This window comes from Tachypleus tridentatus, chromosome 1 (assembly GCF_004210375.1).
Source record: "Tachypleus tridentatus isolate NWPU-2018 chromosome 1, ASM421037v1, whole genome shotgun sequence".
Lineage (NCBI taxonomy): Eukaryota > Metazoa > Arthropoda > Merostomata > Xiphosura > Limulidae > Tachypleus > Tachypleus tridentatus.
In genome coordinates, this window is record NC_134825.1 from 137,412,470 (window position 1) to 137,439,531 (window position 27,062).

The 27,062-nt window shown below is 35.5% G+C and overlaps 1 protein-coding gene across 2 annotated transcripts in view; it reads left to right on the forward strand.

Moving 5' to 3' along the window:
- The window catches only part of tho2 (THO complex subunit 2-like protein), a 240,410-nt gene that overhangs the window by 15,832 nt on the left and 197,516 nt on the right, over nucleotides 1–27,062 (forward strand). For both annotated transcript variants that reach the window (XM_076454283.1, XM_076454284.1), the window contains exons 2-5: nucleotides 945–988; nucleotides 19,319–19,410; nucleotides 23,808–23,859; nucleotides 26,576–26,649. In XM_076454283.1, the coding sequence (XP_076310398.1) occupies nucleotides 945–988; nucleotides 19,319–19,410; nucleotides 23,808–23,859; nucleotides 26,576–26,649 (262 nt within the window). The remainder of the gene's footprint in view (nucleotides 1–944; nucleotides 989–19,318; nucleotides 19,411–23,807; nucleotides 23,860–26,575; nucleotides 26,650–27,062) is intronic.

A 27,062-nucleotide genomic window follows, 5' to 3' on the forward strand; every position in this document is an offset into this window, starting at 1 on the left:
CATGGAAGCCCACTTGTAATACAGATTCATATTTGGTACTCAGCTGTGTAGATTAGTTGAGTATAGCCCTTCTTTTTTTGTGAGTATTGGTTCAGTATGTTGTTCATTGTAGAGAGTCTATTGTTTCGTAATTTTGAATGCAGCATTTTTAGTAACTATTTATTGTGTTATGATTTTAATATTATATTTCTTTTAATTGTAGAAAGAATATTGTTACCTCACCTGACAAAGATAATGGTACTCTTATTTTGATATGTTGGTTTATAGGTCACCATTAAATCTTATTTGGTATTTGCTGTAATTTTAATGACTATTAGTTGAATTTGTTGGTAAAGTATAAAAAGAAATGCTAATGAAATTTTCTGATTAACAATAAAAACAAAATGAAATTCTAAGAAAGTTAAGTATTTTAATATTTTTCAAAAACAGTATCATAAAATTTTAGAAATTTCATGAACTAAAAATTGCAGAAAAACAAGTACATTAATTTAAAAAAAACCCAACTGAAACTAGACATCTGTTAAGCTTGTGACAAGTTTCATGCAGTTTGGTTAAGTATTTCCATTGTAAAAGAAATCAATAAGGTAATACTAGTGAAATCTATCCGGCTCAGAAAGGGTTAAAATGTTTTATAAATGACTTCAGAACGATGGTAAAAGTTTTATATTTTATCGCTTCAGCTTTGAACTTAGTGTTTTAGTCTAAATAAATGCACACTTTTAAGCTTGTGTAAAATAATATTTATGAAGAATTTAGATCTTATATGAGAGTTATTTAATTGTAACTTAAATATTGAATATATTTTTCACCAGTAATAGAAACTACTAAATCTTTTTGAAAATAGGACAGTAAAAGAAAATTAAGAACATATTGTAAGTGGGTTAAAATTAGTTTCAGTTTAATACAGAAATAAACTAGCTACATATAAAATTATCATTTTTCAGCATCAAGACTTGTTCAAGTTTATTGACCTCCAAACAAGTACATGGTGAGTTCATTTTAACATTGATATAGCTAAACAGTAATAAACATTTTTAGGTAAGGGTGTAAATTAACAAGATGTGTTACTTGTGGGCTAAGTTCTAGCTAAATTAGGGTTGAATTTGTATTTGTTTATGGAACACACTTAAGGAGTGGTTTAATTTTGAATATTATACCAGTTCTATTTCTTCTGAACTTATCTTGTTTTTTTTCTTTTATGTTTTTGCAGGAAATATAGTAACAATTGTGAAGAAGGTATTTTGTTAAATGTTAAATTCAGGTCTAATTGGAAACATATCTTAGTCCACTGTATTGGAAGCCAAACTTTTGTTCTGCTTCATTTATTATTAATTAAAATTATTTGCAGACAATTAGAAAAAGATTAGTGTTCAAGATTTATAAGTTGTTTTGCATACACCAGATTTTTCAGAAACTTCTTATAGCTTTGTTGTAAAGTTTGACAATTTCTTAAGACATTTTATCAATTAACTTGTGCAGATACGAGTTTTACACCAGCTCAAGTAAACATATTTTTTGTGTTATCTGCATGCCTTACATTAATATTTAAGATATGTTTCTTATATACAAAAGAGATATATTATCTTAAAGAGAAGCATTATAAATATAAGAAGTTTAAATTGACTGTAATGATGGATGATTAAGAATGTTATAGAAGGCCAAGGCTGATTAAATGGAAAATTAGGAAATAAAAAATTATATGAAAAAATGTGGCTGAAAATTAAAAACTTAATTGTATTTCTTTTAATACATTAAGGGTAAGGAAAATATTCTAATGTGAGAAGGACCTTTGAAGCATTATCCAGAAAAGCTAATATTTGATGATTATGATAGTTTTTTTTTGTTTTTTTTTTACTCAAAAGGATTTAAACAATGTTTCTCATCCCAGATGCTTGTTAGGTAAACAAGATTGAACAAGCTTATCATATTAATTCTGCTACAATATCTTAATTTCACAGAACAGTTTTTCTTGGCTTGTAGACTTATTCTTTTCTGTACAAGTTAAAACTTTTTCTCCCCCCCACTAATCTTGATATTTTTATCTTCTCTCATGTTTTCATTTGAGTCAGCTACTTGATAACATGTACATCTCTAGTACAGCTCACTTCCTGTATGCAGCTAACCCCAACCTCACTTTATGATTGACCTACAGAAAAGAAAAAAATATTGCAATGCTGGGAAGCATGAGAAGTGGTAAGAATCTGTTGAAAACACATTTTCAGTGTAGAAAAATGTTAACTTCTCATACAATACCTACCTCTTCTCACAAACTACCCCTTGGTGTGGAATCCAGTATGTGGTGAGATCCCCTAGGGAAGGTTCTGTTTTTTCAGTTTGCATCCTTTGGGATGTAAACATCCACCCATGTGTTTGCTGTGCATGGTGACCTGTGAAGGGGAGGAGAGGATCCTGGTGGTTGAGGGGTCCAAACCTAACACACCACTTTTGGCCTTGAATTCCTGTAGACTGGCAGCCTTTGGGTGGCTCCCCATTGGGTCAATCGGCTGGTCCACTTTGGCTAGAGTCAACCAAGTACCAGTGTTGGAAGTTCTCAACGGGTGTTGTGGACATTGTGCCTGATGCTGGTGTTTGGGTATAGTGCTCACGAAACCCTGGCGTTGCTGCATTGTCCTTGCGTGACTTTGTAGTGCGTCCCCTTGTAGGGCTCCATGGTGGGTGGGGTCAGTGGGTACCGAAATTTTTCTTTTCCTATGGATCCTCTAAAAATTTAAATAAAATTGTAAAAAAACAGTCAATGGGTAAGCGACCACGTCTTGAATACTCAGAACAGCAATCTTCAACATCAGTATCACACGTACCTCATTTTCTTATATTACATTCTCTTTTGGAAAAACCTTTCAGGCAAATGTCCCCTTTTTTTATTCAAAAGGGACTAGAGGGACTTGCTGGCTCTCCAGAGTCAGTCAAAAAGCTTTGCTCTGGTGACATATTGGTGGAAACATCCACATCTCAACACAATGACCCCTCAATGTGGATTCCTGTACGTGGTGAGGGGACTTCCCAGAGAAGGTTCTGTTCTCAGTTTACCTCCTCTGTGATCTAAACATCCACCTGCAAGTTTGCCGTGTGTGGTGACCCGTGAAGGGGAGGAGAGAATACTAGTGGTAGAAAGGTCCAACTCCAACGCACCACTTTGGTCTTGAATTCCTGTAAACAGGCAGTCTTGGGGTCACCCCCCCAGGATCAGTTGGCTAGTCCATTTGGGCCATGGTCAACCAAGTACCATAGTATGTTCACAATGGGTGTTGTGGACATTGTGTCTGACACTGGTTTTCAGGTATAGTGCTCACGAAACCCTGGTGTTGCTGCAGTGACCTTAAGGTACTGTAGTGCATCCCTTGTATGGCTCCATGGTGGATGGGGTCAGTGGGCTCTGAAAAATTTTCTATTTATTATAGATACTCCTAAAACAAAAAAACAACTTGAAACCATCGAGAAAAACCCGACTACTGGAAAAACGACCACCCATTGATGAAGCTGTATAGCCTAACTCACCACCTGAATCTGTCCCGCGGTTCCTAATTTTGCAAACCTCCAGGGTAGATGTCCCCATTTTTTATTCAGAAAGGCTTGCTGGCTCCCCTAAATTGGTAAAAAAGTTACATTCGGGAGACATCTTAGTGGAAACATCTTCATCACAGCATTCCAAACTCCTCCTGACATCAAAGGCCTTGGGGGACTTGCCCATTGATGTTACTCCTCATTCTGCTTTGAATACTTTTAGAGGAGTCATAGTTGAAAGAGATTTAAGGACTGACTCTGAATCGGAGATCCTTGCAGGTCTTTCCAGCCAAGGTGTCACAGCAGTACATCTAATCTTCACTCGAAAAGATGAAATTCTGGAACCAATAAATGTTCTAATGCTAACATTTACTGTACCACGTCCTCCAGCAACAATAAAATTAGGATATCCAAATTGTAAGGTGCAACCTTATATTCCAAATCCTGTACGATGTTTCCATTGTGAACTATTTGGTCATTCAAAACAATCTTGCTGTGGTTCCTTGACATGTACCAGTTGTGGTGGTAAAGACTATTATGCCACCGAATGCCAACTCGAACCACATTGTATAAACTGTAATGGTAAACATCCTTTTTATTTTACCTCTTGCCCTAAATGGGTAGAAGAAAAAGAAGTACAACGTCTCAAGACAGTTAACAATCTCACTTACACAGAGGCTCGAAAATTATTATTACCTATTCCAACCAGAACTTATGCTGCTGTAACCTGTTCTACTACTATAGTAGGAGTCCAAACAGATCTTACCATATCCTCTACACAGTCTTCACCAGCAAATCTCAATGAAACACTTTCCAAAATCAACACAGTTCATGAATCAGTGTCTCCTATTTCTGTCCTGACTACACTTTCCAGTCATTGCTGAACTTCACCTTCTTTAAGTCAAGATGTTTCCATGGAGACTCTCTCTCTTGATACCCCAAAAATTAAACAACTCGTTTGTGCTCTCAATCATTACTACGTGTACTAATAAATTTAGACCCGACCATTTGAGCTAGAGCAGGATCCATAGAGGGCAATAGACCCACATTCAATAAAGAAAAAAATGCAGTCGTAAGCAGAAGAACTCTCTACTGCCTTTTTCTCTGAAATAATTACACATGGCCACACTAATCCAATGGAACTGTCGAGGGTTTCCAATCATATGTGACTGACATCAAAGATCTGATTGACTTTTATCATCCCATATGTCTTTCTTTGCAGGAAACATTTCTACAGCCTATAAATACAGTTACAGCCACTATTCATTATACCGGAATGACAGGCTGTGTGTAGGACGGGGACATGGTGTAGTTGCATTGCTGGTTGATCAGCATGTGTCCACCCAGTCCCTGACATTGACCACACCCTTGGAGGCTGTAGCCGTCCGTATGTCCTTGGGTTGTACCATCACCATTTGCTCTCGGTACCTTACACTTGAAATGCATTATAATCAATCAGACTTCTACCCTCATTAAGCAACTGGCTATCTCTTTTTTAATCTTGGGAGATTTCAGTGGGCATAATCCCCTCTGGGGTGGCTCCCGTATTGATATGAGAGGGTATGCCATAGAGCATATGCTCCCGAATCACAACTTGGCTCTATTCAATACTGGCTCTTACACATATTTTCATGTACCTAGTCAGTCATTTACAGCTATAGATCTTTCTGTTTTTTCCCCTTTACTACTCACTCACTTTCTCTGGGAGGTTGACATTAATCCATGAGGTAGTGATCATTTTCCCATCATCTTACGAGAGATTGGCCGTGATACCCATGTACCTCGATGGAAGTTGGTACAGGCCAACTGGCCTTCTTTCACTACTCTCTCGAAACTTGATCCTGTCATCTTATGTAAATCATCCATAGATGATTGTATAGCAGCAGTAACCAACAGTATTATACAAGCTGCAACTTGATGCATCCCTACAACCTCGACATGTTCCCTACGGCATCCCTGCCCTTGGTGGAATTCTGCCTGTTCTATAACACAGGAAACTCAGAAGTGTGCTTGGGATAAATTTCGAAGATACCCCATGTTCTCAAACTGCATTGCATTTCAGCAAGCTCATGCACACGCTCAGCAAGTTAAACGTCAAAGCCAGAAGGAATCTTGGATTAAATACACCTCCAGCATTTCTTCAACTACCAGCACAAAAGTTATATGGGATAAGATCCAAAGTGTGAGTGAAAGATATACATCTGCTCTCCTCTCTATCTTAATATCTGATGGCCATAAAGTTGCAGATGCACAGAGCATTGCCAATACTCTTGGGGATTTCTCTTGTGTATCTGGCTCTTCAAATTTATCCCCTTTCTTTTTAGTCATTAAAACATGGGCAGAGCATCTGCCTCTTTTCTTTTCAACTGATCATTTCTATGACTACAGCCGCCCTCTTATACTGATGGAACTCAAACTTGCTATTCATCGGTCTGGCAATACATCTGTTGGACCTGATAATATACATTATGAGATGTTACGCCACCTTTCCCAGAATTCTCTTACTATTTTCTAAGCTGTCTTTAATCAGATATGGCAGGAAAATGTCTATCCAGATGCTTGGCAACACGCTATCATACTCCTTATTCTGAAACCTGGGAAAGATACAACAATTTTTTTGAATTAATGTCCCATTTCTTTGATAAGTTGTCTCAGTGAGATCTTAGAGAGGATAATCAATGCCCACCTCCTTTGGTTTCTTGAATCAAACAACCTCCTCACACCTACTCAGTGTAGGTTTCGAAGACAACGCAGTATGATAGACCACTTAATTCACCTTGAAACATCAATCAGAGAAGCCTTTTTAAGGCAACAACATCTTGTTATAGTTTTCTTTTATTTAGAAAAAGCTTACGATACAACATGGAGACATGAAATCTTACAAATCCTCCACTTGTATGGATTGCATGGAAACTTACCCCTTTTCATCCAGCAATTCTTAATGAAGTGCCAATTTTAAGTCCATGTGGGCTCAACACTTTGTCATTTTTTCCCACAAGAACTTGGAGTCCCTCAGGGCTGTATTCTGAGTGTCACACGTTTCATTATAAAGATTAATGCCATCAGTGAATAGCTACCCCTACAGTTGCAAATGGTCTTTTTGTTGATGACTTTCACATCTCATGTCAGTCATCAAACATGAGGTTTATTGAACGGCAGCTACAAACTGCAATCATTTAGATACTGAAGTGGACCATGGCAAATGGTTTTAAACTTTCACTCTCAAAAACTGCTTGTATACATTTCTGCTGCAAACGGGGAATCCACCTAGATTCAGAACTCCGTCTTGATGATGTTGTACTTCCTGTTGTCCCTGAGGCAAAGTTCTTAGGTCTTATATTTGATTGTAAGTTAAATTTTATATTGCACATGAAGCAATTTCATATCAAATGTCTAAAAGCATTAAACATTCTCCATGTCCTCTCTTCTACTTCTTGGGGAGCTGATAGATACTCCATGCTCAAAATTTATCGTGCCCTCGTCCGATCCAAACTTGACTATGGGTCTGTGGTTTATGGTTCTTTCAGAGCCTCAGCACTAAAAATGTTGGATCTTGTCCATCACCAGGGACTTCGGCTTTGCATTGGAGCTTTTTGTATTTCTCCCGTGCAAAGTCTATATGTGGAATCTCATGAACCCCCTCTACATATTCGCCATTTGCAACTGTCTCTAATGTATGCTTCCAAACTTCAATCCTCACCACAGCATCCTACCTGGAGTTGTGTTTGTGGTTGGTCCAACCACAATGGACCACACTTTAATAACTGAAAATCTGCCATTGTTCCTTTTAGTCTCTGTATCCAGGCACAATTAGAAGATTTGGATTTATCCTTGAATAACATTGCAGTTTCTTCAAATCAGTTTGTTCCATCAGGGCAAATTACTGTCCTCAATTGTAACCTATCATTGAGTCTCCTGAGGAAAGCAGATACACACGATTGGAAATATTGCTCTTTCTTTGCTGAACATCTTTAATATGATCTATCCATTCCAATATGTACAGATGGTTCCAAATCAGGTGACTTATTAGACTCAGCCATGGTTTGTGACAGTTCAGTTGTGGCACACAGACTGCCCCCTATTGTTTCTGTTTTCACTGCCAAATTGTATGCCATCTCTTTTGCCCTAAATCATATTGAAATAATGCAATATACAAATTGTATAATATATACGGACTCACTCAGCTGCCAATTGGCCCTGGAATCATTCTATAATAGTCACCACCCTCTTCTCATCAATATCGAAAACAAACTGGCCCATCTGTCTATGTCCATCTGTCTTTTGGATACCAGGTTATGTTGATATTTATGAGAATGAGCTGGCTTACAGAACAACAATGTCTGACTGTTCTGGATCTATCATCCCAGTACCCATTCCATTCGTGGACTGTGGTCCAATTATCAAATGCAGACTGTACACCAGATGGCAGTCAATCTGGAATGACGAACACAATGACAAGCATTTTCAAATCAAAGCTTCTCTTTGTCTTTGGCACTCTTGCTTCTGTAAGGATCGAAGAGAGAAGGTTGTTTTGGCAAGGCTATGCATTGGTCACAGTTTTTTAACCCACCACTTCCTTTTATCTGGAACTGCTGCACCACTGTGTGGTCTATGTGGCATTCAGATCACAATCATCCACATTTGGTTATCATGCTGTCGTTACAACCTAGAACAACGACATCATTTTGAAGATATTTGTAAGGTGGGTTTGCCCTCGACTTTGACCCATGTTATAGGTGATACTGCCCATCTCACTCATGTTTTTACATTTTTAAGAGCCATTGGTCTTTTACACTTAATTTAAGGTTTTTTATTGGACTATATAGTGTTTTAGCATGATTTTTTTGCACATTTCAATTTTTATTTTGACTTGAACCCAGGACTGGAAAGGCCAACTTCAGGGGACTGACTGCAATTTTGATTTTGTTGCTTCAGTCTTCCTGGCAAGTCTTAATTTTACACATTTTAGTTTTTATTTTTCTTTTGAACTGAACCCAGGACTGGAAAGGCCAACTTCAGGGGACTGACTGCAATTTTGATTTTGTTGCTTCAGTCTTCCTGGTAAGTCTTAATTTTACACATTTTAGTTTTTATTTTTATTTTGAACTGAAGCCAGGACTGGAAAGGTCAACTTCAGGTGACTGTCAGCAAGGGTGTACTTCTTGCTCAGTCTTCCTGGCAGTTCCTAAGTTTACATATTTCACTTTTTACATTAATTGCCCAATATCTATACTGTACCATATCTTGTCTGGCACAGATAGCCTTGTAGTTTTATGCTAATAAACATTGAATACCTACCTACCTACCTCAACACAATGAACTCCTCTTACATCAAAGGCGATTGGTGATATACCTATTGAAGTTACACCTCATGCTACTTTGAATTCACCACAAGGAGTTATTGTTGAGAGGGATTTGAAGAACATCCTTAAGTCAGAAATTCTCACTGGTTTCTCCACCCAAGGAGTTTCTGCAATGAGGCATATCTCCACTTGAAAGATGGAATTATGATGCTGACCAATGCCCTCATTTTAACATTTACATCACCACATCCACCTGCCACCATCAAGACAGGTTATCTTAATTGCAAGGTATGGCCATACATTCCAAACCCTCTCAGATGTTTCCAGTGCTTGCAGTTTGGTCACTTAAAGATATCATGTCATGGTTCCTTGAAGTGTGCTCGTAGAGGGGGCTAGGAGCGTTATGCCTATGAATGTGAAACAGACCATCATTGCATCACTTGCAATGGCTCTCACCCATCCTACTTTCATTCTTGCCCTAAATGATTGGAAGAAAGAGAGGTGCAGCAGTTGAAGATGATTCAAAACATGACTTACCTTGAGTCTCAAAAGTTGCTGTCCATCACCACTTCTTGGATGTATGCTGCTGCACTTCATTCCACTACTACAGTGAGAGTGCAGATGGACCTCTGTGCCTCAAACCATATGAAAAGACTTTTAACCTCCATGGTTAAAAAATTTGATGAAGCAATGCCAACACTTCTCTCTGTCCCTAACATTGATTACAGCAAACTCCAAGATCCATTTCCTTTGGTTTTTGGTTGGGACATCTTTTTCTCCCACCCCAAGATGCAAAATAATCATTTGTTCATGTCCTAATTTGCTGGAATCCTTTCCCAACAGCAAAGACCTGCCCAATCAACCCAGGGTAGGATACATGGTAGGTTGATAGATCTGCTTCAAATAAAGACAGTAAAGAAAAAACAGAAGGGTTCTCCATCCAGTTCACTTACACATCAATAAAAATGGCCATCTTAATACAATGGAAGTGTTGAAGTTTATGTTTTAATTTGGATGACATCAAAGCACTGATTGCTTCTTACCATCCTGTAGTCTTTGCTTACAGGAAACATTTCTGAAACCTGCCGATACAGCCACCTTTCAGCAGTTTTCTTTGTACCGAAATGACAGGCTGTGTGATGCACGAGTGCGTGGAGGAATGGAACTGTTGGTTTATCAGCATGTGCACACCTTGTCTTTGCCTCTCAACACACCTTCTGAGGCCATAGCCATTCATGTTTCCTTGGATTGTACCTTTACTGTTTGTTCTCTCTACCTATTATCAATCAGCACTTGTTGCTCTCATTGAACAGTTGTTCTTTCCCTTTTTAATCCTAGGGGACTTAAAGGACATCATCCCCTCTGGTGAAGTGCTGATATTGATGGGAAGGGTTGCTCCATAGAGAGTATGCTCTCTTATCACAATCTTTCTTTTTATATAGTGGTTTTTATACTTACTTTCATGCACCTAGTCAGTCCTTTACAGCTATTGATCTCTCAGTTTGGTCCCCTTCATTATTTTCCCACTTTTGATCAAGGGTTAGCAATAACCCATGAGGCAGTGACCATTTTCCTGTAATTTTGAGAGAGACTGGCTGTTGTTGATGCCACCCTACCTGCATGCCCCAATGGAAGCTGCATCAAGCAAACTGGTCTTCTTTCACTGCTTTCACAGAACTTGATCCTTCCTTCCTCTGTAAGCCATTAATAGATGAATGTATGGTGGCAGTAACTGACTGTTATACAGGCAGCTGCTCAATGTATACCTAGAACCTTGACATGTTTTCCATGATATCCTCTTCTGTGGTGGAATCCTGTCTGCCACATGGCATGGAAGACTTGGAAACAGACCTGGGATACTTTTCGTAGTTATCTCACACTCTCAAATTGCATTGCTTTCCAGCAGGCTTGTGCATATGCTCATATGCTTGATGGATATTACATCAAAACCAGAAGGAATCTTGGATTAAGTTCACAACCAGTATATCTTCCCTTACCATTTCCAAATTCATGTGGGATAAGATTCAAAAGGTCAGTGGGCAATATAATTTTGTCCTCCTCTTGTTCTTGCTCTTCGTTTATTGAAGTGTATCACAGCAAATGGTTTTAACTTCTCTCTCTCTAAAACCATTTGCATGTACTTTTGCTGCCAATGGGTATTCAGCCTGATCCTGAACTCCCTGGTGGTGAAGTTGTGCTACTTGTGGTCTCTGAGACGAAGTTCTTGGGGCTTATCTTTGATTATAAGCTGACCTTTATACCACACATCAAGCAGCTATGGGTCAAATACACATGGGCACTGAACATTCTCCATGCACTCTTCCACCACTTGTGGAGCAAATTGATATTCTAAGCTCAAGATATATATGTGATCTTATTTGATCCTTTTCACAGCATCCTACCTGGCATTGTGTTTTCCTTTCCTGGTGGGTTATACTTTTTCAGAATAGATGATTTACCATTGCTCCTTTTGGCCTTTGTATCCAGATATAGTTGGATGAATTGGGTCTGTCATTGGATAACACTGCTGTATCAACTGGTCAGACCATCCCACCATGGCTTACTACAGTTCCTGTATGTGACCTTTCTTTAAATCATCTGAAAAAAAGCAGACACTTCCAATTGGAAATACTGTCTGCTATTTGCTGAACGTCTTTTGAACCATCCATTCCTAGTTATATGGATGGTTAGGATTCGGGTTACTCAGTGGGCTCTGCCCTGGTTTGTTGTGATTCATTGGTTGTGCACAGAATCCCTTCTACAGTTTCTGTGTTCACTGCTGTGTTCAGTGGGCAATATAATTCTGTCCCCCTCTTGACCTTGCTCTCTGATGGCCAAGAAGTAGCTGATATCCAGAGCATCACCAGTACTCTAGGTGAAAGCTTTTGCTTGGTATGTAGCACTTCTTCCTCTACCTTCTTGACCATCAAGACTTGGGCAGAGCGATTGCCTCTATCCTTTCTAGCTGATTATCTTTGTGCCTATAATTGTCCCTTCATTGGTCTGGAAGTACATCTGTTGGACCTGATGGTGTACACTGTGAAATGTTGTGCCAACTATCTCCTGCTTTTTTTGCTATTCTTTTGATTGTTTTTAACCAGATCTGGCAGGAGAATGTTTTTCTTGATGCCTGGCACCAGGCTATTGTCCTACCTTTCTCTAAGCCTGGGAAGGATCCCAAGATTCCTTCAAACTACTGTGCATTTGCTTTGATGAGTTGTCTCTGTAAGACAGAGAGGATGGTTAATGCTAGTATTGTTTGGACGCTTGAATCAAATAGCCTCCTCTCGCCCACCCAGTGTGGATTTCGACAACAGCGCTGTACCATGAGCAACCTGCTTTGACATGAAACATCAATCAGAGAAGCCTTTCTCAAATGACATCTTGTATCAACATTATTTGACATGAAGAAGGCTTATGATACAACATGGAGGTGTGGCATTTGCCTATTTTTATTAAAAAAATTTTAATGGACAGGAGATTCCAAGTTTCTGTGGGTTAACACTTTCCCTTTCTTTTCTACGAGAACAGGGCTATGATTTGAGTGTCACACTTTTCAGTATAAAGATTAATGCCATCACTGAACAACTGCATCCTTCTGTCGAAATGGGTTCTGTATCATGTCATCAAACATGAGGTGTATTGAGTGGCAGCTACAGACTGTCCTCAATTGTTTACTAAAGTGGACCGCTATAAATGGCTTTAACCTCTTTCTCTCTAAAACTGTTTGCATGCACTTTTGCTGCCAAAAGTGTATTTACCCTGATCCTAAACTCCAAATTGGTGAAGTTGTGTTTCCTGTGGTCTCTGAGAATGTTTTTGTGGCTTATCTTTCACTGTAAGCTGACCTTTATACCACACATCAAGCAGCTTTGGGTCAAATGTACACGAGCATCTTTCGTGCCCTCTCTTCCACCAGTTGGGGAGCAGTTTGATGCTCTATGATAAAGATGTATAGTGTCTTTATTCGATCGAAACTTGACTATGGATTATTGGTCTGTGGCTCTGCCAGGACTTTGGCCTTGAAGATGCTGGACCCCATTCATCATCAAGGACTTTGGCTCTGCACTTCCCCAGTTCAAAGCTTAAACATAGATTCTCAAGAACATTTTTTGGCAACTGTGTCGTTTGACTGTTTTTACTATATGCTTTAATGCTTTGTTTTCCTTCCTCGGTGAGCCATACTTTTTCAGAAGAGATGATCTGCCATTGCTCCTTTTGGCCTTCATATCCAGGCTCATTTGGATGAATTGGGTCTGTTCTTGGATAGCATTGCTGTATCCACTGGTCAGCCCATCCCCCCATGCCTTTTTACAGTCTCCAAATGTGACCTGTCATTAAGTCGTGAAAAAAGCAGACACTTCTGATTGGAAATACTGTGTTCTTTGCTGTACATCTTTTGAACCATACTTCCATTCCTGTTTATACAGATGGTTTGAAATGAGATGACTGTGTGGGCTGTGCTGTGGTTTCTTGTTGTGTGGTGGTTGCGTGCAGAATCCTCTGTATAGCTTCTGTGTTCACTGCTGGACTGTACACCATTTCTCTTGCCCTGGATCACATAGAAGCTAAGCAGTACTCAAACTGCACTATTGTTACTGACTCAATTCTCTACTGGCCCTGTAATCGCTTCATGTTAGTTCACATGCTGTTCTTGCCGATATTCAAAACTGACTGGCCCATTTCTCTTTAACATCTACTTCTATCCAGTTTTTCTGGATACTGGGCCACGTTGGTATTTGCGAGAATGAGCTCTCTGACACCGTAGCTAAATTTATCTGCTCTGACACTATCACTGCTGTCCATATTCCATACATGGACTATGGTCCTGTATTCAAGGCTCGGCTGTGTATCAGCTGGCAGTTGACTTGGAGTGAGCAACGTGAAAACAAGCTTTTCCAATTAAAACCCTATATTGGACCTTGGCCATCTCGCTTCTGTAAGGATCGAAAGAGGAAGTTGTTCTAAGTAGACTACACATTGGTTACAGTTTTTAAACTCCTTGTTTTCTTTTATCTGGAACTGATGCACCAGTGTGTAGTCTAAGTAACACTCAGGTCATAAGAAGCCACAATTTACTTTTTTGTCATCATTGAGAGTCATAAAAAAGGCACCATTTTAAACATGTTCTGTCTTGAGGTTTGTCCATGATGGTAGACAGTGTTATTGGTGAAGGTGATACCGTCAACCTTGGTAATGTTTTTAGTTTTTTGAAGACCTTTAATCTTTTTAATGCCATTTAAGTGTTTTAATTTATACATTAGATCCTTTTTAATGTGATTCTCTTTTAAGAATCAAAGTCCATCTAGTTTGATTTGAAATTAGAAAGTGGCTGTAACCTCAAATAACTCGAAACCAGGACTGGAAAGGCAAACTTCAGGTGTCTTACGCTGCTGTTTGAACTACCAGTTAGTCATCCTGGTGAGATATTATTAAAATTTTGCTACAAGTTTTTTAAAACTTTTATTACTTTACTTTTTGAAAATGGCCATAACTTCAAAAACTTGGAACCAGGACTGGTAAGGCCAACTTCAGGTGACTGACTGTGGTTTTTGTATTTACCTGTTAGTCTTCCTGGGAAGTTATGATAATTACAGTTATACTACAGAAAGAGTCCAACTTGTATTACTGTAGTTTTTCTCTTGACTAGATATAAACATTGGTTTTAAGCTATTTGTGTTTTTTTTCTAAACTTTGTTTTGTTTTACCATAATTTCCTTTTATGAATTTTACTACATTTACTTTAATTTTAACTTTTTACCAGATGTTTGGCACAGATAGCCTAGTTGATTTGTACCATAAAACACTAAATCAACCAACCAACTAATCTTAGCATAATAGCTACATCACCTCCACTGCGTTGTATAGTTTTTTTTTTCAGTGCTGTCCTCATTATGCAAAAGTCTTTTCACATTCTACAAGCTTTTGTTTCAACTGCATCTTGCATATAAATCAAATTGTGACAGCTCTCCACTAATAGGAATGTGATGCTCTCTTGATCCATGTGACTCTTTTCGATTCTACTGAACCAACACTTTCTCATGAGGCAGTAATTGAGTGCATTTTTCATTTTACACTCGTGTATTTTTGTGGAAGTAGGGATTTACTTTATTTAGTCATTTGGTAGTTATTTTTTTGTCATAATTTATTGTAGTAACTAACATTTGTCTTTTGTAACAATCTCTATCCCATTTACATGGGATCCAGCTACCATTCTGTGTCTTTTTGAAGTTGTGCTGGCCATTCTATTTTCAGAGAGCTGTTAAGCTTGCCATCCAACCATTTTCAGGAATTTACTTCCAAGGTTTTGTCTTGTGGTCCATCTGTCTGCCTCAACCAGTTTCTGGATTTTTCTTGATATCCTGTGGAGTCCTTTATCACACCCAAGGTTTTTTTCAACAGGACTATGGATGGCCAAAGAAGATGTATAGAATGCCCCTCTATATTTTTCATTAGTCCAGATGTTTTTTGTTATATTACTGTGGGGTTGTATAACAATTTCATGCCTGGACTTTCATGGTTGTTTCAGCATTGAATGTACCATATTGGGTGGTTAAGGCTTTTGCTCAACTTTTATCTACTCTAAGGTTGAGTTTTCACCACTTCATTGATGACTGGCTCACTTTAGCTAACTTCAGACTGGAATCTTTTTAACACACACATCTACTGCTGACAGTAGCAGTTTGTATTGGTTAATTTCTGAAGTTGGGGAAGTTTTTGTTTTGTCAATCCACAAACTTCTCTATTCGGGTGTATTCTTAACCCACCTCATTTGGGCCCAATCACTTTCTCTTCAGTTTTAGTACTTTCAGTTTTCTATGCACTTCATGCTTCTACAGTTTCTACATGAAAGATTGTCATTTTTGATGACTTGGGATTCTGTGGAAGTCTTTATTCCTTTGGGTTGGGCACAAAGGTGCTCTTTTCAGTAGACTCTGTACAGCCAATGGAAATTTGCTCATGATCCCTTGAACTCTTGGATTACCTTTCATCTTTCTCTTACTAAATATTTACATTGGTGAATGAACAAGGACAGCACAGCCTTGGAAGTATCATTTCCTCTGCCTTATCTAGGCTTATCTTGGATCACAGATATTTCTCTTCACAGTTGAAGTGTGTAGGTCCATCAGCAAGAGGCTTTTAGACAGTGGCCACAGACTGTGATATCTTACCTTTTTGCAACATCTTGTTGCTAAAAACAGTGCTTTGGTTAATTGTCTTCTCCTGTATTACCAACATGTCATGCTTCATTCTGACAAACCCACCATTGCTATCTATTTCAATCACCCATTCCTGTTTCCTTTGTGGTTGAATAAAAGTATTGTCTGTTGTGGATAAAGTATCCTTGCATGTCATATACCAGTTGCTTTTTACTTTATGACAAATTGTTTTTAAAGATTCGACCAGATTTATCCAATGAAGTGGGCAAATTTTCAGTGAGTGACTTCCCATCTGGATGCTTTTTCCACTACAATAAAACATCAAGTTGCCTCTGTTTTGGTTTCTGATTCCTCATTCCCATACTCATGCCCTAGCAGTGGATTTACATGGTCAGATTTGGACCAGCTGGTTTCATTTGTACTCTTTCATCAGATTCTTTATATTTAAGAAGCAAAAACATTAAATGTATAAAAAAGTGCTGGGAAACAAAATACAATAAATTTATCATTAAGGTTTACAAGGAAAAATTTACATTATAATGATAGAATAGAAACATAACTTATCTTTTAACATAAGTTAATTATTGCCATTAACCTATTTTCTAATGTAATTTATCAGTTCTCATCAAAATTATTTTTGTTCAGTATAAAAATTGCTATCACAAATAATAGGGTTCAGAATGCTACTGATTGATATATATGAATATACACACACACACGTACATTTAGTTTTTTTTTTTACCACATGAAAGAAACGGCATAGAACTGTTAGACTTGAGGCTTTTTTTTTACAGGATAAATAGTTTCTGCGAAAACAATTTTTATTTTATCTATGTTTTCTTAAGGCTATGTTGTAATGACACCTTATCAATATGTAATTGGTAATAGAAGTGGGTTAGTACAATATTCTGTGGAATATAAAATAAAATATAGAAGCAAATTTATGTGTTGTGTTTTTGTTTTGTTACCTTAATAAAATTGGTAATATGGTATTAAAACTTGCAAGCATCAATTTATTATTTTTGGTATTCTTTATTGTAGATCAATTATTAAATTTGTAATTTATTGCATTAAGAGGCTAGTATGACTAAGTAAGTAAAGTATGCCATTTTGTGAGTGTATGTTTCATGATCATAATATTTGAGGTTCCAGAAGTGCTGTTGTTGGTCACAGCTTCCACTTGGATATATAAGAAGTATGGTGGCGTAATCATTACAAATACACAATGTGGAACATTAAAGGAGAATATTATGCAAATTCTAAATTAAAATGTAAAATAATGTACAGAATTTACACTATTGTATATTGACCCCAGAATACCAGTATTGTTGGTTTAGTATGTGGGTTTAACTTATATGTGTGATAGTGACCCCACTTTGGCATTCTACATTCAAAGAATATTGTTATACAACTATAAATTGAATACTTAACATAATATGAAAAAAACAGTAAATCTTCACTTTATATAAGATAAAAATAGTTGAAATGTTGATGGAAGTTGCAGCAAGCTAGTTGTCTTCACTCTAGTCACTAGTTGAAAATTAGGGAATAGGGATGATGGAAAATAGCTTTAATAGCTATAACATAACTTGTAAACAAAGAACTCGAGAGTTTCAAGTTAGAAAGCAGTTTCCCATACCCTTACAGAAAAATCACCAGGCCATGTTCTGTTGTAAAGCTGAACAAAGTTAATGGCAATATTTTGATTATTTTGATAGTTGGAATAATCTAAAATAGCAACAAGTTTTAACTCTAATCATGTTTAGTTGATTGTTTCATTGTATTGTATTATTGGTCAATTAAGATGGACATCCTTCATTTTATCAAATATATTAATAATAGTAATAACACCAGTATTTTAACTACTGTGTAGTTATATCATTGAAAACTAATTGAGATTAGTTGATCAGTTTACATGATACTAATCAATGTGATTGGTTGTCATAGGGAATCAATTATATTGAGTACTTTTAGTTATTTTACCCAGCTCTACTGAATAGGTGACATTGGCTAGAGCTGAATGATTGGTGAAATTGGCTAATGGATTGTCAAGGCTCATTAATTGATTACATTTTACTAATTAATTATTTGCACATAATATATATTGATAGTTGCAATGATTTAAAGTAGTAATGATAGATCATGAGGTAATTATTTTGATTATTTGGTCAGCTGGAGTAATTGGAATTACTAATGTTGATTGGATAATTATTTTTTTGATTAATCAATTTATCATAATTGAAATGACCTAATTATTTTATTTCACATTTATTGAGATCATTGATGCTTATATGTTATTCTAATGTGGTTAATAATGCTTGCATGTATCTTATTTCTCTATTTCTTCTTTTAAAAGACAAGTATGTTATTTTTAGTGTTTTGCCTTTTAGATGAGAAGTTTAAATAAAATTTCACATGTGAACACATGTTTCTTAACAGAATACTTGTGTAGTGTAATGAGAATACCAACAGGCCTGAAGAATAAATGTTTAAATAAAATTTCACATGTGAACACATGTTTCTTATCAGAATACTTGTGTAGTGTAATGAGAATACCAACAGGCCTGAAGAATAAATGTTTAAATAAAATTTCACATGTGAACACATGTTTCTTATCAGAATACTTGTGTAGTGTAATGAGAATACCAACAGGCCTGAAGAATAAATGTTTAAATAAAATTTCACATGTGAACACACGTTTCTTATCAGAATACTTGTGTAGTGTAATGAGAATACCAACAGGCCTGAAGAATAAATGTTTAAATAAAATTTCACATGTGAACACATGTTTCTTATCAGAATACTTGTGTAGTATAATGAGAATACCAACAGGCCTGAAGAACAAATGTTTAAATAAAATTTCACATGTGAACACATGTTTCTTATCAGAATACTTGTGTAGTGTAATGAGAATACCAACAGGCCTGAAGAATAAATGTTTAAATAAAATTTCACATGTGAACACATGTTTCTTATCAGAATACTTGTGTAGTGTAATGAGAATACCAACAGGCCTGAAGAACAAATGTTTAAATAAAGCTTAATACCATTTTCTTCCACATTTGTAATACATTCGTGATAAATAGTATGTGCACTGGACCAAACTACAAGTTAATTACTTTTTGCAATGAAATTTTATTATATACAGAGTTTGAGTTTTTGAATATTTGTTTTTAATTAAAGGCTCTTATTCTTTTGTATTTTTAAATTTAATTTTGTCTGGTGTATCAAAGAAACAGAGTTGTTAATGTTATTGCATGTATCTGTGATTGAATCATATTTTATGCATCTTTTATGCAATAGAGATAATAACTTAATTTTCTTTTTGCACAGAATTTAAACAGTTGATTCATGAGTTGTGTACGTATGTTCTTCATGGCACGTTACGTCTAGAGCCTGTGCTTTCAGTACTAGTGGAAGTGAAGGTAGGTGTTTATATTGCTTTATATTACATGTTTATGTGATTTGTAAGGTTAATATATGATTGTTAAAAATTATATTATAGTGTTTGTTTATTGATGAAAGATTTCATACTCACATTACAGTTAGTATCATTTTTAAAGGAATTTTGTATCTATGTATTTCAAGAAGCTGCTAGAAACATAGAATATGTTAAGGTGAACATTCTTAGGAAAGTAGTTACAGGAATTGTAATTGAGGACAGTATTGCTAAATTGGTGTTAATTAAGCACAGATTCATTGAAACCTTTGTTCACAAACCAATACAATTATAACAGGAACATGTGTGAAATCCATGAAAGCATTGCTTGATCCAAGGTAATTCACATATTGATTTATTTTCTAACTGCAGTTTTTGGGGGAGGATAATGATTGTATTCAGAGGTTTATGAATCATGATTAACCTATTAACCTTCTCACTATGGGTATCTTTTTTCCTGTGCATGTCATGAGTTACATTAAAACTTTAAACTTTTTTATCATGGTATATAAACAGATTTGATTTCAAAATATAGGTCATAATTCAGATCTTAATACTATAAGTTTGTATTCTTTATTTTATAAGGCAATAAAAAAATCCAGAATTTTCCATAGTATGAGAATTGTTACAGTTTCTCTCTAGGCAACTCCTTCTAATATATTTACTACACAGCCAAGAAATATGAAATTTAACATAAATTTACTTAAATATTGACATCCCTCAGGCAAAGCTTAGTTTTCATATCCTTTGATCTTGTTTGGTTGCAGAGCCATCAAGTAGAAAATCAGATCCCCTTGTCACACCTACCAGTCACATCATCTCTTGATCAAGTAACTTCCATTTTTTCATGATATTTCTTTGTTGCACAAGAACTCTGTCTTATGCTGAACAATAGTTTAATGAAAACTGGTTGTTAAACATCTAGTAATTCTGATTGAAGAAATTTTGAATCATTAACAATGAATTCAGTAGTTGAGTAAAAAGAACAGTTGTACACTTTACAGAAACTTAAGTTATATAACTGATAATTGAAGCTGTCAGTACGTAGTGAAACTTCATTATTACCGAATTGAGGGGAGAGGGGACAGAGATAGTTCCAAATTTCACAGAAACTTTAATTATTAGTGACCATGGTTTTGCCAGTTTTGCAACATTATATAGAGGAATGTTGTAAAACATTTCTATTATAATATAATGTTTGAGACATTTGAATGCAGAATCAACAGGGGAAATCCCTGAAAGTGTACAAAGTTTTGGATGTTATTTGGGGATACACTTCATATTGATTTGATAACAGTTTCGAGCAAACTTGACAGTTATAGCAGTCATACTGTAAAACCTTAACATTTTTAACACTTAAAAAACACTATTTAATTAATACTTTAATAATATTTCCAATATTTGATTGTGAACATATAAGCTGAGTTAAAAGAAGTTTTTAACAGTATAGTGCTTAAGCAGTTTTCTTGCTATTTATTTCAGGCACAGGAATCAGTCAACAAACTATAACAAGGGTTTCAAAATGGATTTAGGGATTTAATAAACAAAAAAAAAAAAAATGAAGTGGATTCAGTGAGAGACTGTTCAGTAAGGGGAATAACTATTTTTATACGACCATTTTTTTCTGTGCATGTCACAAGGTTTTACTGGGTTATATTCAAAATTTAATTAAACCACTTTCTTATCATGGTGTATCAGTGAAATTGATATAAGCAAGTAGCTAATAATCTAGATCTTAATAATTAGTTCTTGGTTTCATAAAGCAAGAGGCATCTTCTTTAATTTATTTACTGACCCACTTGAAAATGTGAATTTTAATGTAGACTATTCATCATAATGTCATCATAACTTTGGCAAAGGAGAATTTTTGTAGGCTTCAATCTTACTTAGTCAAGGAGCCATAATATAGAAAATCAGAATCCTCTTGCCATGCCTATCTGTTACATCATTTCACCCCTCGGTGTGAATTCTTGTATATGGTGAAGGGACCTCCCAGAGAAGGTTCTGTTCTTTGAGTTTACCTCCTCTGGGATCTAAACATTCACCTACGTGTTTCATTCACCTACGTGTTTGCTGTCTGTGTTAACCTATGAAGGGGAGGAGAGAATGTTGGTGGTTGAGGGGTCCAACACTGGCATTTGGTTGCTCTAGCCCAAAAGGATCAGCTTATTTACCCCAGCAGGGTATCCCAAGGTTGCCCATCTACAGGAATTCAAGGCCAAAGTGGTGTGTTAGTGTTGTGGAGATTGTATCTGATTGTGGTGTTTGGGTATAGTGCTCATGAATCCCTGGCTTTGCTGCAGTGTCTTTGTTTGGCACTTTAGTGTATCCTTTCGTAGGGCTTCATGGCAGGGCGGGGTCAGTGGGCACTGAAATGTAGCTTCTTTATTAATGATAACCCTCTTTCTGACAAAGTAGGTAAAAATGAAAAATGTTGAAAAAAAACACAACAGATTATTAAAAAAATGACCACCCATGGATGACTCTGTTACTCCCCATGCAACTTTGAGTTATTCCACAGGCATTATAGTTGAGAGGGATTTAAAGAACATTTCTGAGTCAGAGATCCTCACTGGTTTCTCTAGCTGAGGTGTTACTGCAGTGCCCCAAATTTTCACTCATAAAGATGAAATTATGGACCCTACCAATGTTTTGATATTAATGTTTACAACACCATGTCCTTCTGCCACAGTCAAAGCAGGTTATCTGAACTGCGAGGTATGGCTTTACATTCCTAACCCTCATGGATGTTTCCAGTGTCAGCAGTTTGGTCACTCAAAAAAACATCCTTTGGTTCTTTGATATGTGCTTATGGTGGTGGTGATGACCATGATGCTTATGTGTGTAATGTTGAACCACATTGTGTTGACTATAGTAGTCCACATTCCTCTTACTCTATTTCTTTCCCTAAATGAGCAGAAGAGAAAGAGGTGCAACACTTCAGAACTGTTAATAATATCACCTAGCCAGAGATTCAGAAATTATTGTCCCAACCCCATCTTGGACATATACTGCTGCACTCCATTCCAATGTCACAGTAAGAGTGCAGGTAGGTCTTTTCGTGCCTCCAACAAAGTTGTTTTCAAAACATTTTAAGAATCTTGTGCCTTCCACAATTAAAAAAGTTGATGCATATATGTCTACTTTCATCTCTGTCCCTACAACTCCTTCCAGTCACTGCCCTGATCCACTTCTTTCAGGTTCAAGTGTTTCCTTGGGTCCATCCTCTTCTGCAGCCCCAAGAAGTAAATTGACCATTCATTCTTGCCCACAGTCATTAGAATCTTTGTCCACTGACAGAGACTTGCCTACTGGATCCAGGGCAAGTTCCATGGAGGTTGATAAATCTTCGTTCAATAAAGAAAACACCATGGTCGCAAACAAAAGGTTTCATCACCACGTTCTACATGTAAATAAAAATGGTCACTATAATCCATTTGAACTGTTGAGGTTTTCGACTAAATCTAGATGACATTAAGGAATTGACTGATTCTTACCATCCTGTGTGTGTCTCTTCTTACAGGAAACATTTCTGAAACCTACTGATACAGTCACCCTTCAGCAGTTTTCCTTGTACAGAAATAATAGGTTGTGTGATGGACCAGTGCATGGTGGGGTGGCATTGCTGGTCGATCAGCATATGCTCACCATGTTTTTGCCACTTGATAGAGCCTTGGAAGCTGTAAACATCTGTGTTTCCTTGGGTCGTACCATCACTATTTGTTCTCTCTACCTGGCTCCTGAAGAGATCTATAATCAGCCAGACCATGATGCCCTCATTGAGCAGTTACCATCCCCCTTTTTATTATTGGGGCATTTTAATGGACATAATTCCCTCTGGGGTAGTGCTAGTATTGATGGGAGTGGTTGGGCTATAGAGCATATGCTTTTGAACCACAACCTATTTCTCTTCAATGCTGGTTCTTATATTTAATTTCATGTATCTAGTTAGTCTTTTACTGCAATAGATCTTTCTATCTGTTCCTCTTCACTGTTCACTTACTTTTCTTGGATGGTCGACAGTAATCCAACTGGCCAGTGATAATTTTCCTATCATTTTGAAAGAGACTGGCCTTGGTCGATGCTCTTTGACCCTCGTGGCTTGATGGAAGTTAGACCAGGCTAGTACTCAGATGTAAAATGTGAGTTCATTTATTCAAATGCTATCAGTTTACTGTATAATCCAGGAATAATTCTTTCAGTTGTTTTCACATGTGGTGTGGTAATTTGTTGGTTGTAATAGTTTTGATAAATGTTGTGTGATGTGTATTTGGCATAAAGAGTTAATACAAAGCTTCCTAGAATCTTTTCAATATATTTTAGTACACATTATTTTGGAGTTAGTGACTTGCATGCACTTATCTGATATTTTTATTTTATTAGAATCTACAGAAAAGTGTACCTTCAATTATCACTGATATTTTAGTCCTTTTAGGTGAGTATTAAATTTATTTATGGTATTATTCTCAGTTATAACAACTAAATTATGTTTTTGATATACAACATAATTTTTTTGTCTACAAGTTAAAGTTTATAAACACAAACATGTAAAAGAATTTTTTGCTTTGTTATTTGTGATATGTAGGTGTATAGTGTTATTGAAAATTGATCATTATTTATTAACTTGTTACAAATAATTGACCAATTATATTTAACTCTTTTAGAACAAGCTCAGTTTAATATGCACAAGTTTGTTTACACATTTGCACGTTATGCATTTGTACTACAACTTTTGATACAGCAGTGTATCCTTACAAATTTTGGTAGACTTAGTAAATATTATGTATGTTCATATAACAAAAATCTGATTTTTCATGAAATATTACTGGAGACTTGTTTGTGAAAATATGTTTTGTTACTAGTCTGAGTGCAAAGTAAATTCGTGTTATGATTAAAAACTATTCTTTGTCCCAAAAAATCTCAAATATTATTTGTGTAATCTCTAAAACTTTCTAAATACATTTCAAGCACTTGTTTTCAGAAGGACTTTATATTTTGTTATTTTCTGTAATCTAACTATGTTGGGTCTGTCACATCACCAACCTCATAAACGTCATAAAAAAATATGAATTGAATATAAATTATATTTTTTCATGCTGTAATGATTATGTATTATAACATGAAAATACAAATGTTTAATGTAAGTTGCTTAAGTCTCATAACATTATATATTTGCATATATATTTATTTTTATTTATTTATTATAATGACCTTCCAGTTATGCATAGCTAACATGAGATAACTTGCAATGACAGTGCACATGCAGTCAGGTCATATATCCAATAATATAAAACTGACCTTTAATCTTCCTGATCTTGGTTGTATTTCAGTGGACTAATATTTCATAATATACCATCATATTTCAATTAGTATATAATATATATATATATGTTTATAGATTATTACTATTAGGATATAAGTTATAAAACTTGTTTTTTTAAAGTATAGAACAATACATTAAGAAGTAAAGCAAACAGTTCTCTTCTTGCTGTCACTTTTGTACTTGGTTGTTGCTGGACATAGGTTGCTAAGCCTTTTAAAATTTTATACATGGAGGAGAATATCAAACAAAATTTGTTTTAGGTTTTATATATATATACAGTTGAATAACCAAAGAATCATAAATGAGTACACTGCTGTCATAGAATTTCACTATAATTTATTAACCTTAGTAACTAAGATCTGTTTATATTTAAAAAAGTATCAAACTTTGAGCAAACTAAAGACAACCTACATCATTGAAATCTTTGATTGAAAGAACATTGTATTGTTTTTAAAGATCAAAATGGTGGATAAAGTTACTCTGAAGACATTCTAATCTGTTGATTTGCCATTTACATGCTATCTTTTGAAGTAAGTGTGTATATAAGAGGCTGTTTTAAAAAAATGGAAAGAGTTGAATGGGGCTATTGCATATGATTCAGTACATAAGCCATATCTAAGCAAAATAACAAGGTATGAGGTTCTAATTTTATATTCTACTTTCATAATATTTGCAATTTGGGTTCCTAATTTATACAAAACTATAGACTTGGTATTTTGACATAACAAACATTTACTTTTAAATCAGTGAGGTATCTAGTATGAATTATTTTTTTATTCCTTAATTGTAAAACATCTTTCATCAAGAGATACTAGTTAAAATGTGATGCAAACATCTGTTCTTAAGATTGCTCATACAGATGCTTAACGTTTTAATTCTATCTTGGAGAATTCTAAACTATAAGCATTTTAGTTTCACTACTTACCCATAGGTTTTGTTTGTATGTTTAAAAATATTTAAGAGAAAGAAGGAACTTGTGTATAACCACACAAGATTTTTGTTCTTATTTAATTTCTAATGAAACATTTTGTGTCACTCAAGTAAATTAAATTTATTAACTTTTCTTAGTCATGTTTAGTAGTTTACAAAAGAACAGGCTTTTGAAAAAGGGAACTCTTAATCTTGAAATTTGGCATCATTTTGTTGACGACACATTTGTAGTATGGTCACATTCAGTAAACTAATTAGAAGTGTTCCTTGAGCATCTCAACAGTCAACTCAGTGCATTTAAATGAACAGAGAGGAATGTAACCATTAAATTATTTTGATATATTATAGGCCACTATAACTAATGAAGGTTTTTAATTTTCAGAATTTTGTTAAACCTCTGCTACTATTAGCAAAACATTGTCTCAAATAAACAAGAACATATCTCAACTAAATTTCACGTGTAGTAAAGTATTTAAATTTCAGTATGGGAAGATATTTTGGAACATAACAGTGAAAAATCTAGTTTGAGGAAAGTTATAGGAGGTTTGGAAATTCAGTTCTATCAAACTATTTGCAAAAGCAATCATAAAGACATGTAACTGATGCTAAACTATATTCAACAGTCTTATGTATGAAAAGTAGACTATATGAAATATACTTTTTAAGTTGTATTTCTATATGTTTGTAATGGATTTATAATAATATATCCACACCTACCTCTTTTCTTAAACACATGTTTGGAAATGTTTATCAGAAAGTAAATTTTCTGTCTGGTCTCATTTGTCTATTTCTATTTTCATACTTGGTATGTCAGACATAATATTGCAAAACTGGCAATACATAAATGTCTGCTTTGTTGAAATTTATACATTGATTACTTTTATGGTTAATTTTTCAGACTGGGAAACACAAAGTTCTGATATACCTGAACATAGAGAGAGATTCTTCTGGCTTATAAGTGGTTGCTGTAAGGTGAGTATACTGTTGTACAGTTTCTATGTTTTAAATACAATATTGTGATGTTGATAAGTAGAACAAAGTCTTAGCTAAAAATAATGTTATAGTTTTTACAACATCAAATGAAATTTTGTTAGTTAAGTGTAACTTAATTTTAAAACAGATTCATTTAGAATAAAAAAATGATACAAGCTGAATGTCATAGATATTACCCATGTATAATGACTTAACATAAGAAATAAACATAAAATGCTGCATAATTCACGTAGTATTGAATTTTGTATTTGTAAAGGGTGATTATAAAGAAAATTGTACAGCTTTGTGTATCATGTCTCAAAAAAGGTATGGTATTGGAAATTATGTAGTAGTGTTAAAGGTATTATGTGGATACATGTGCCACAGTTGTAACAAGTTGCTACAAGGGGTGC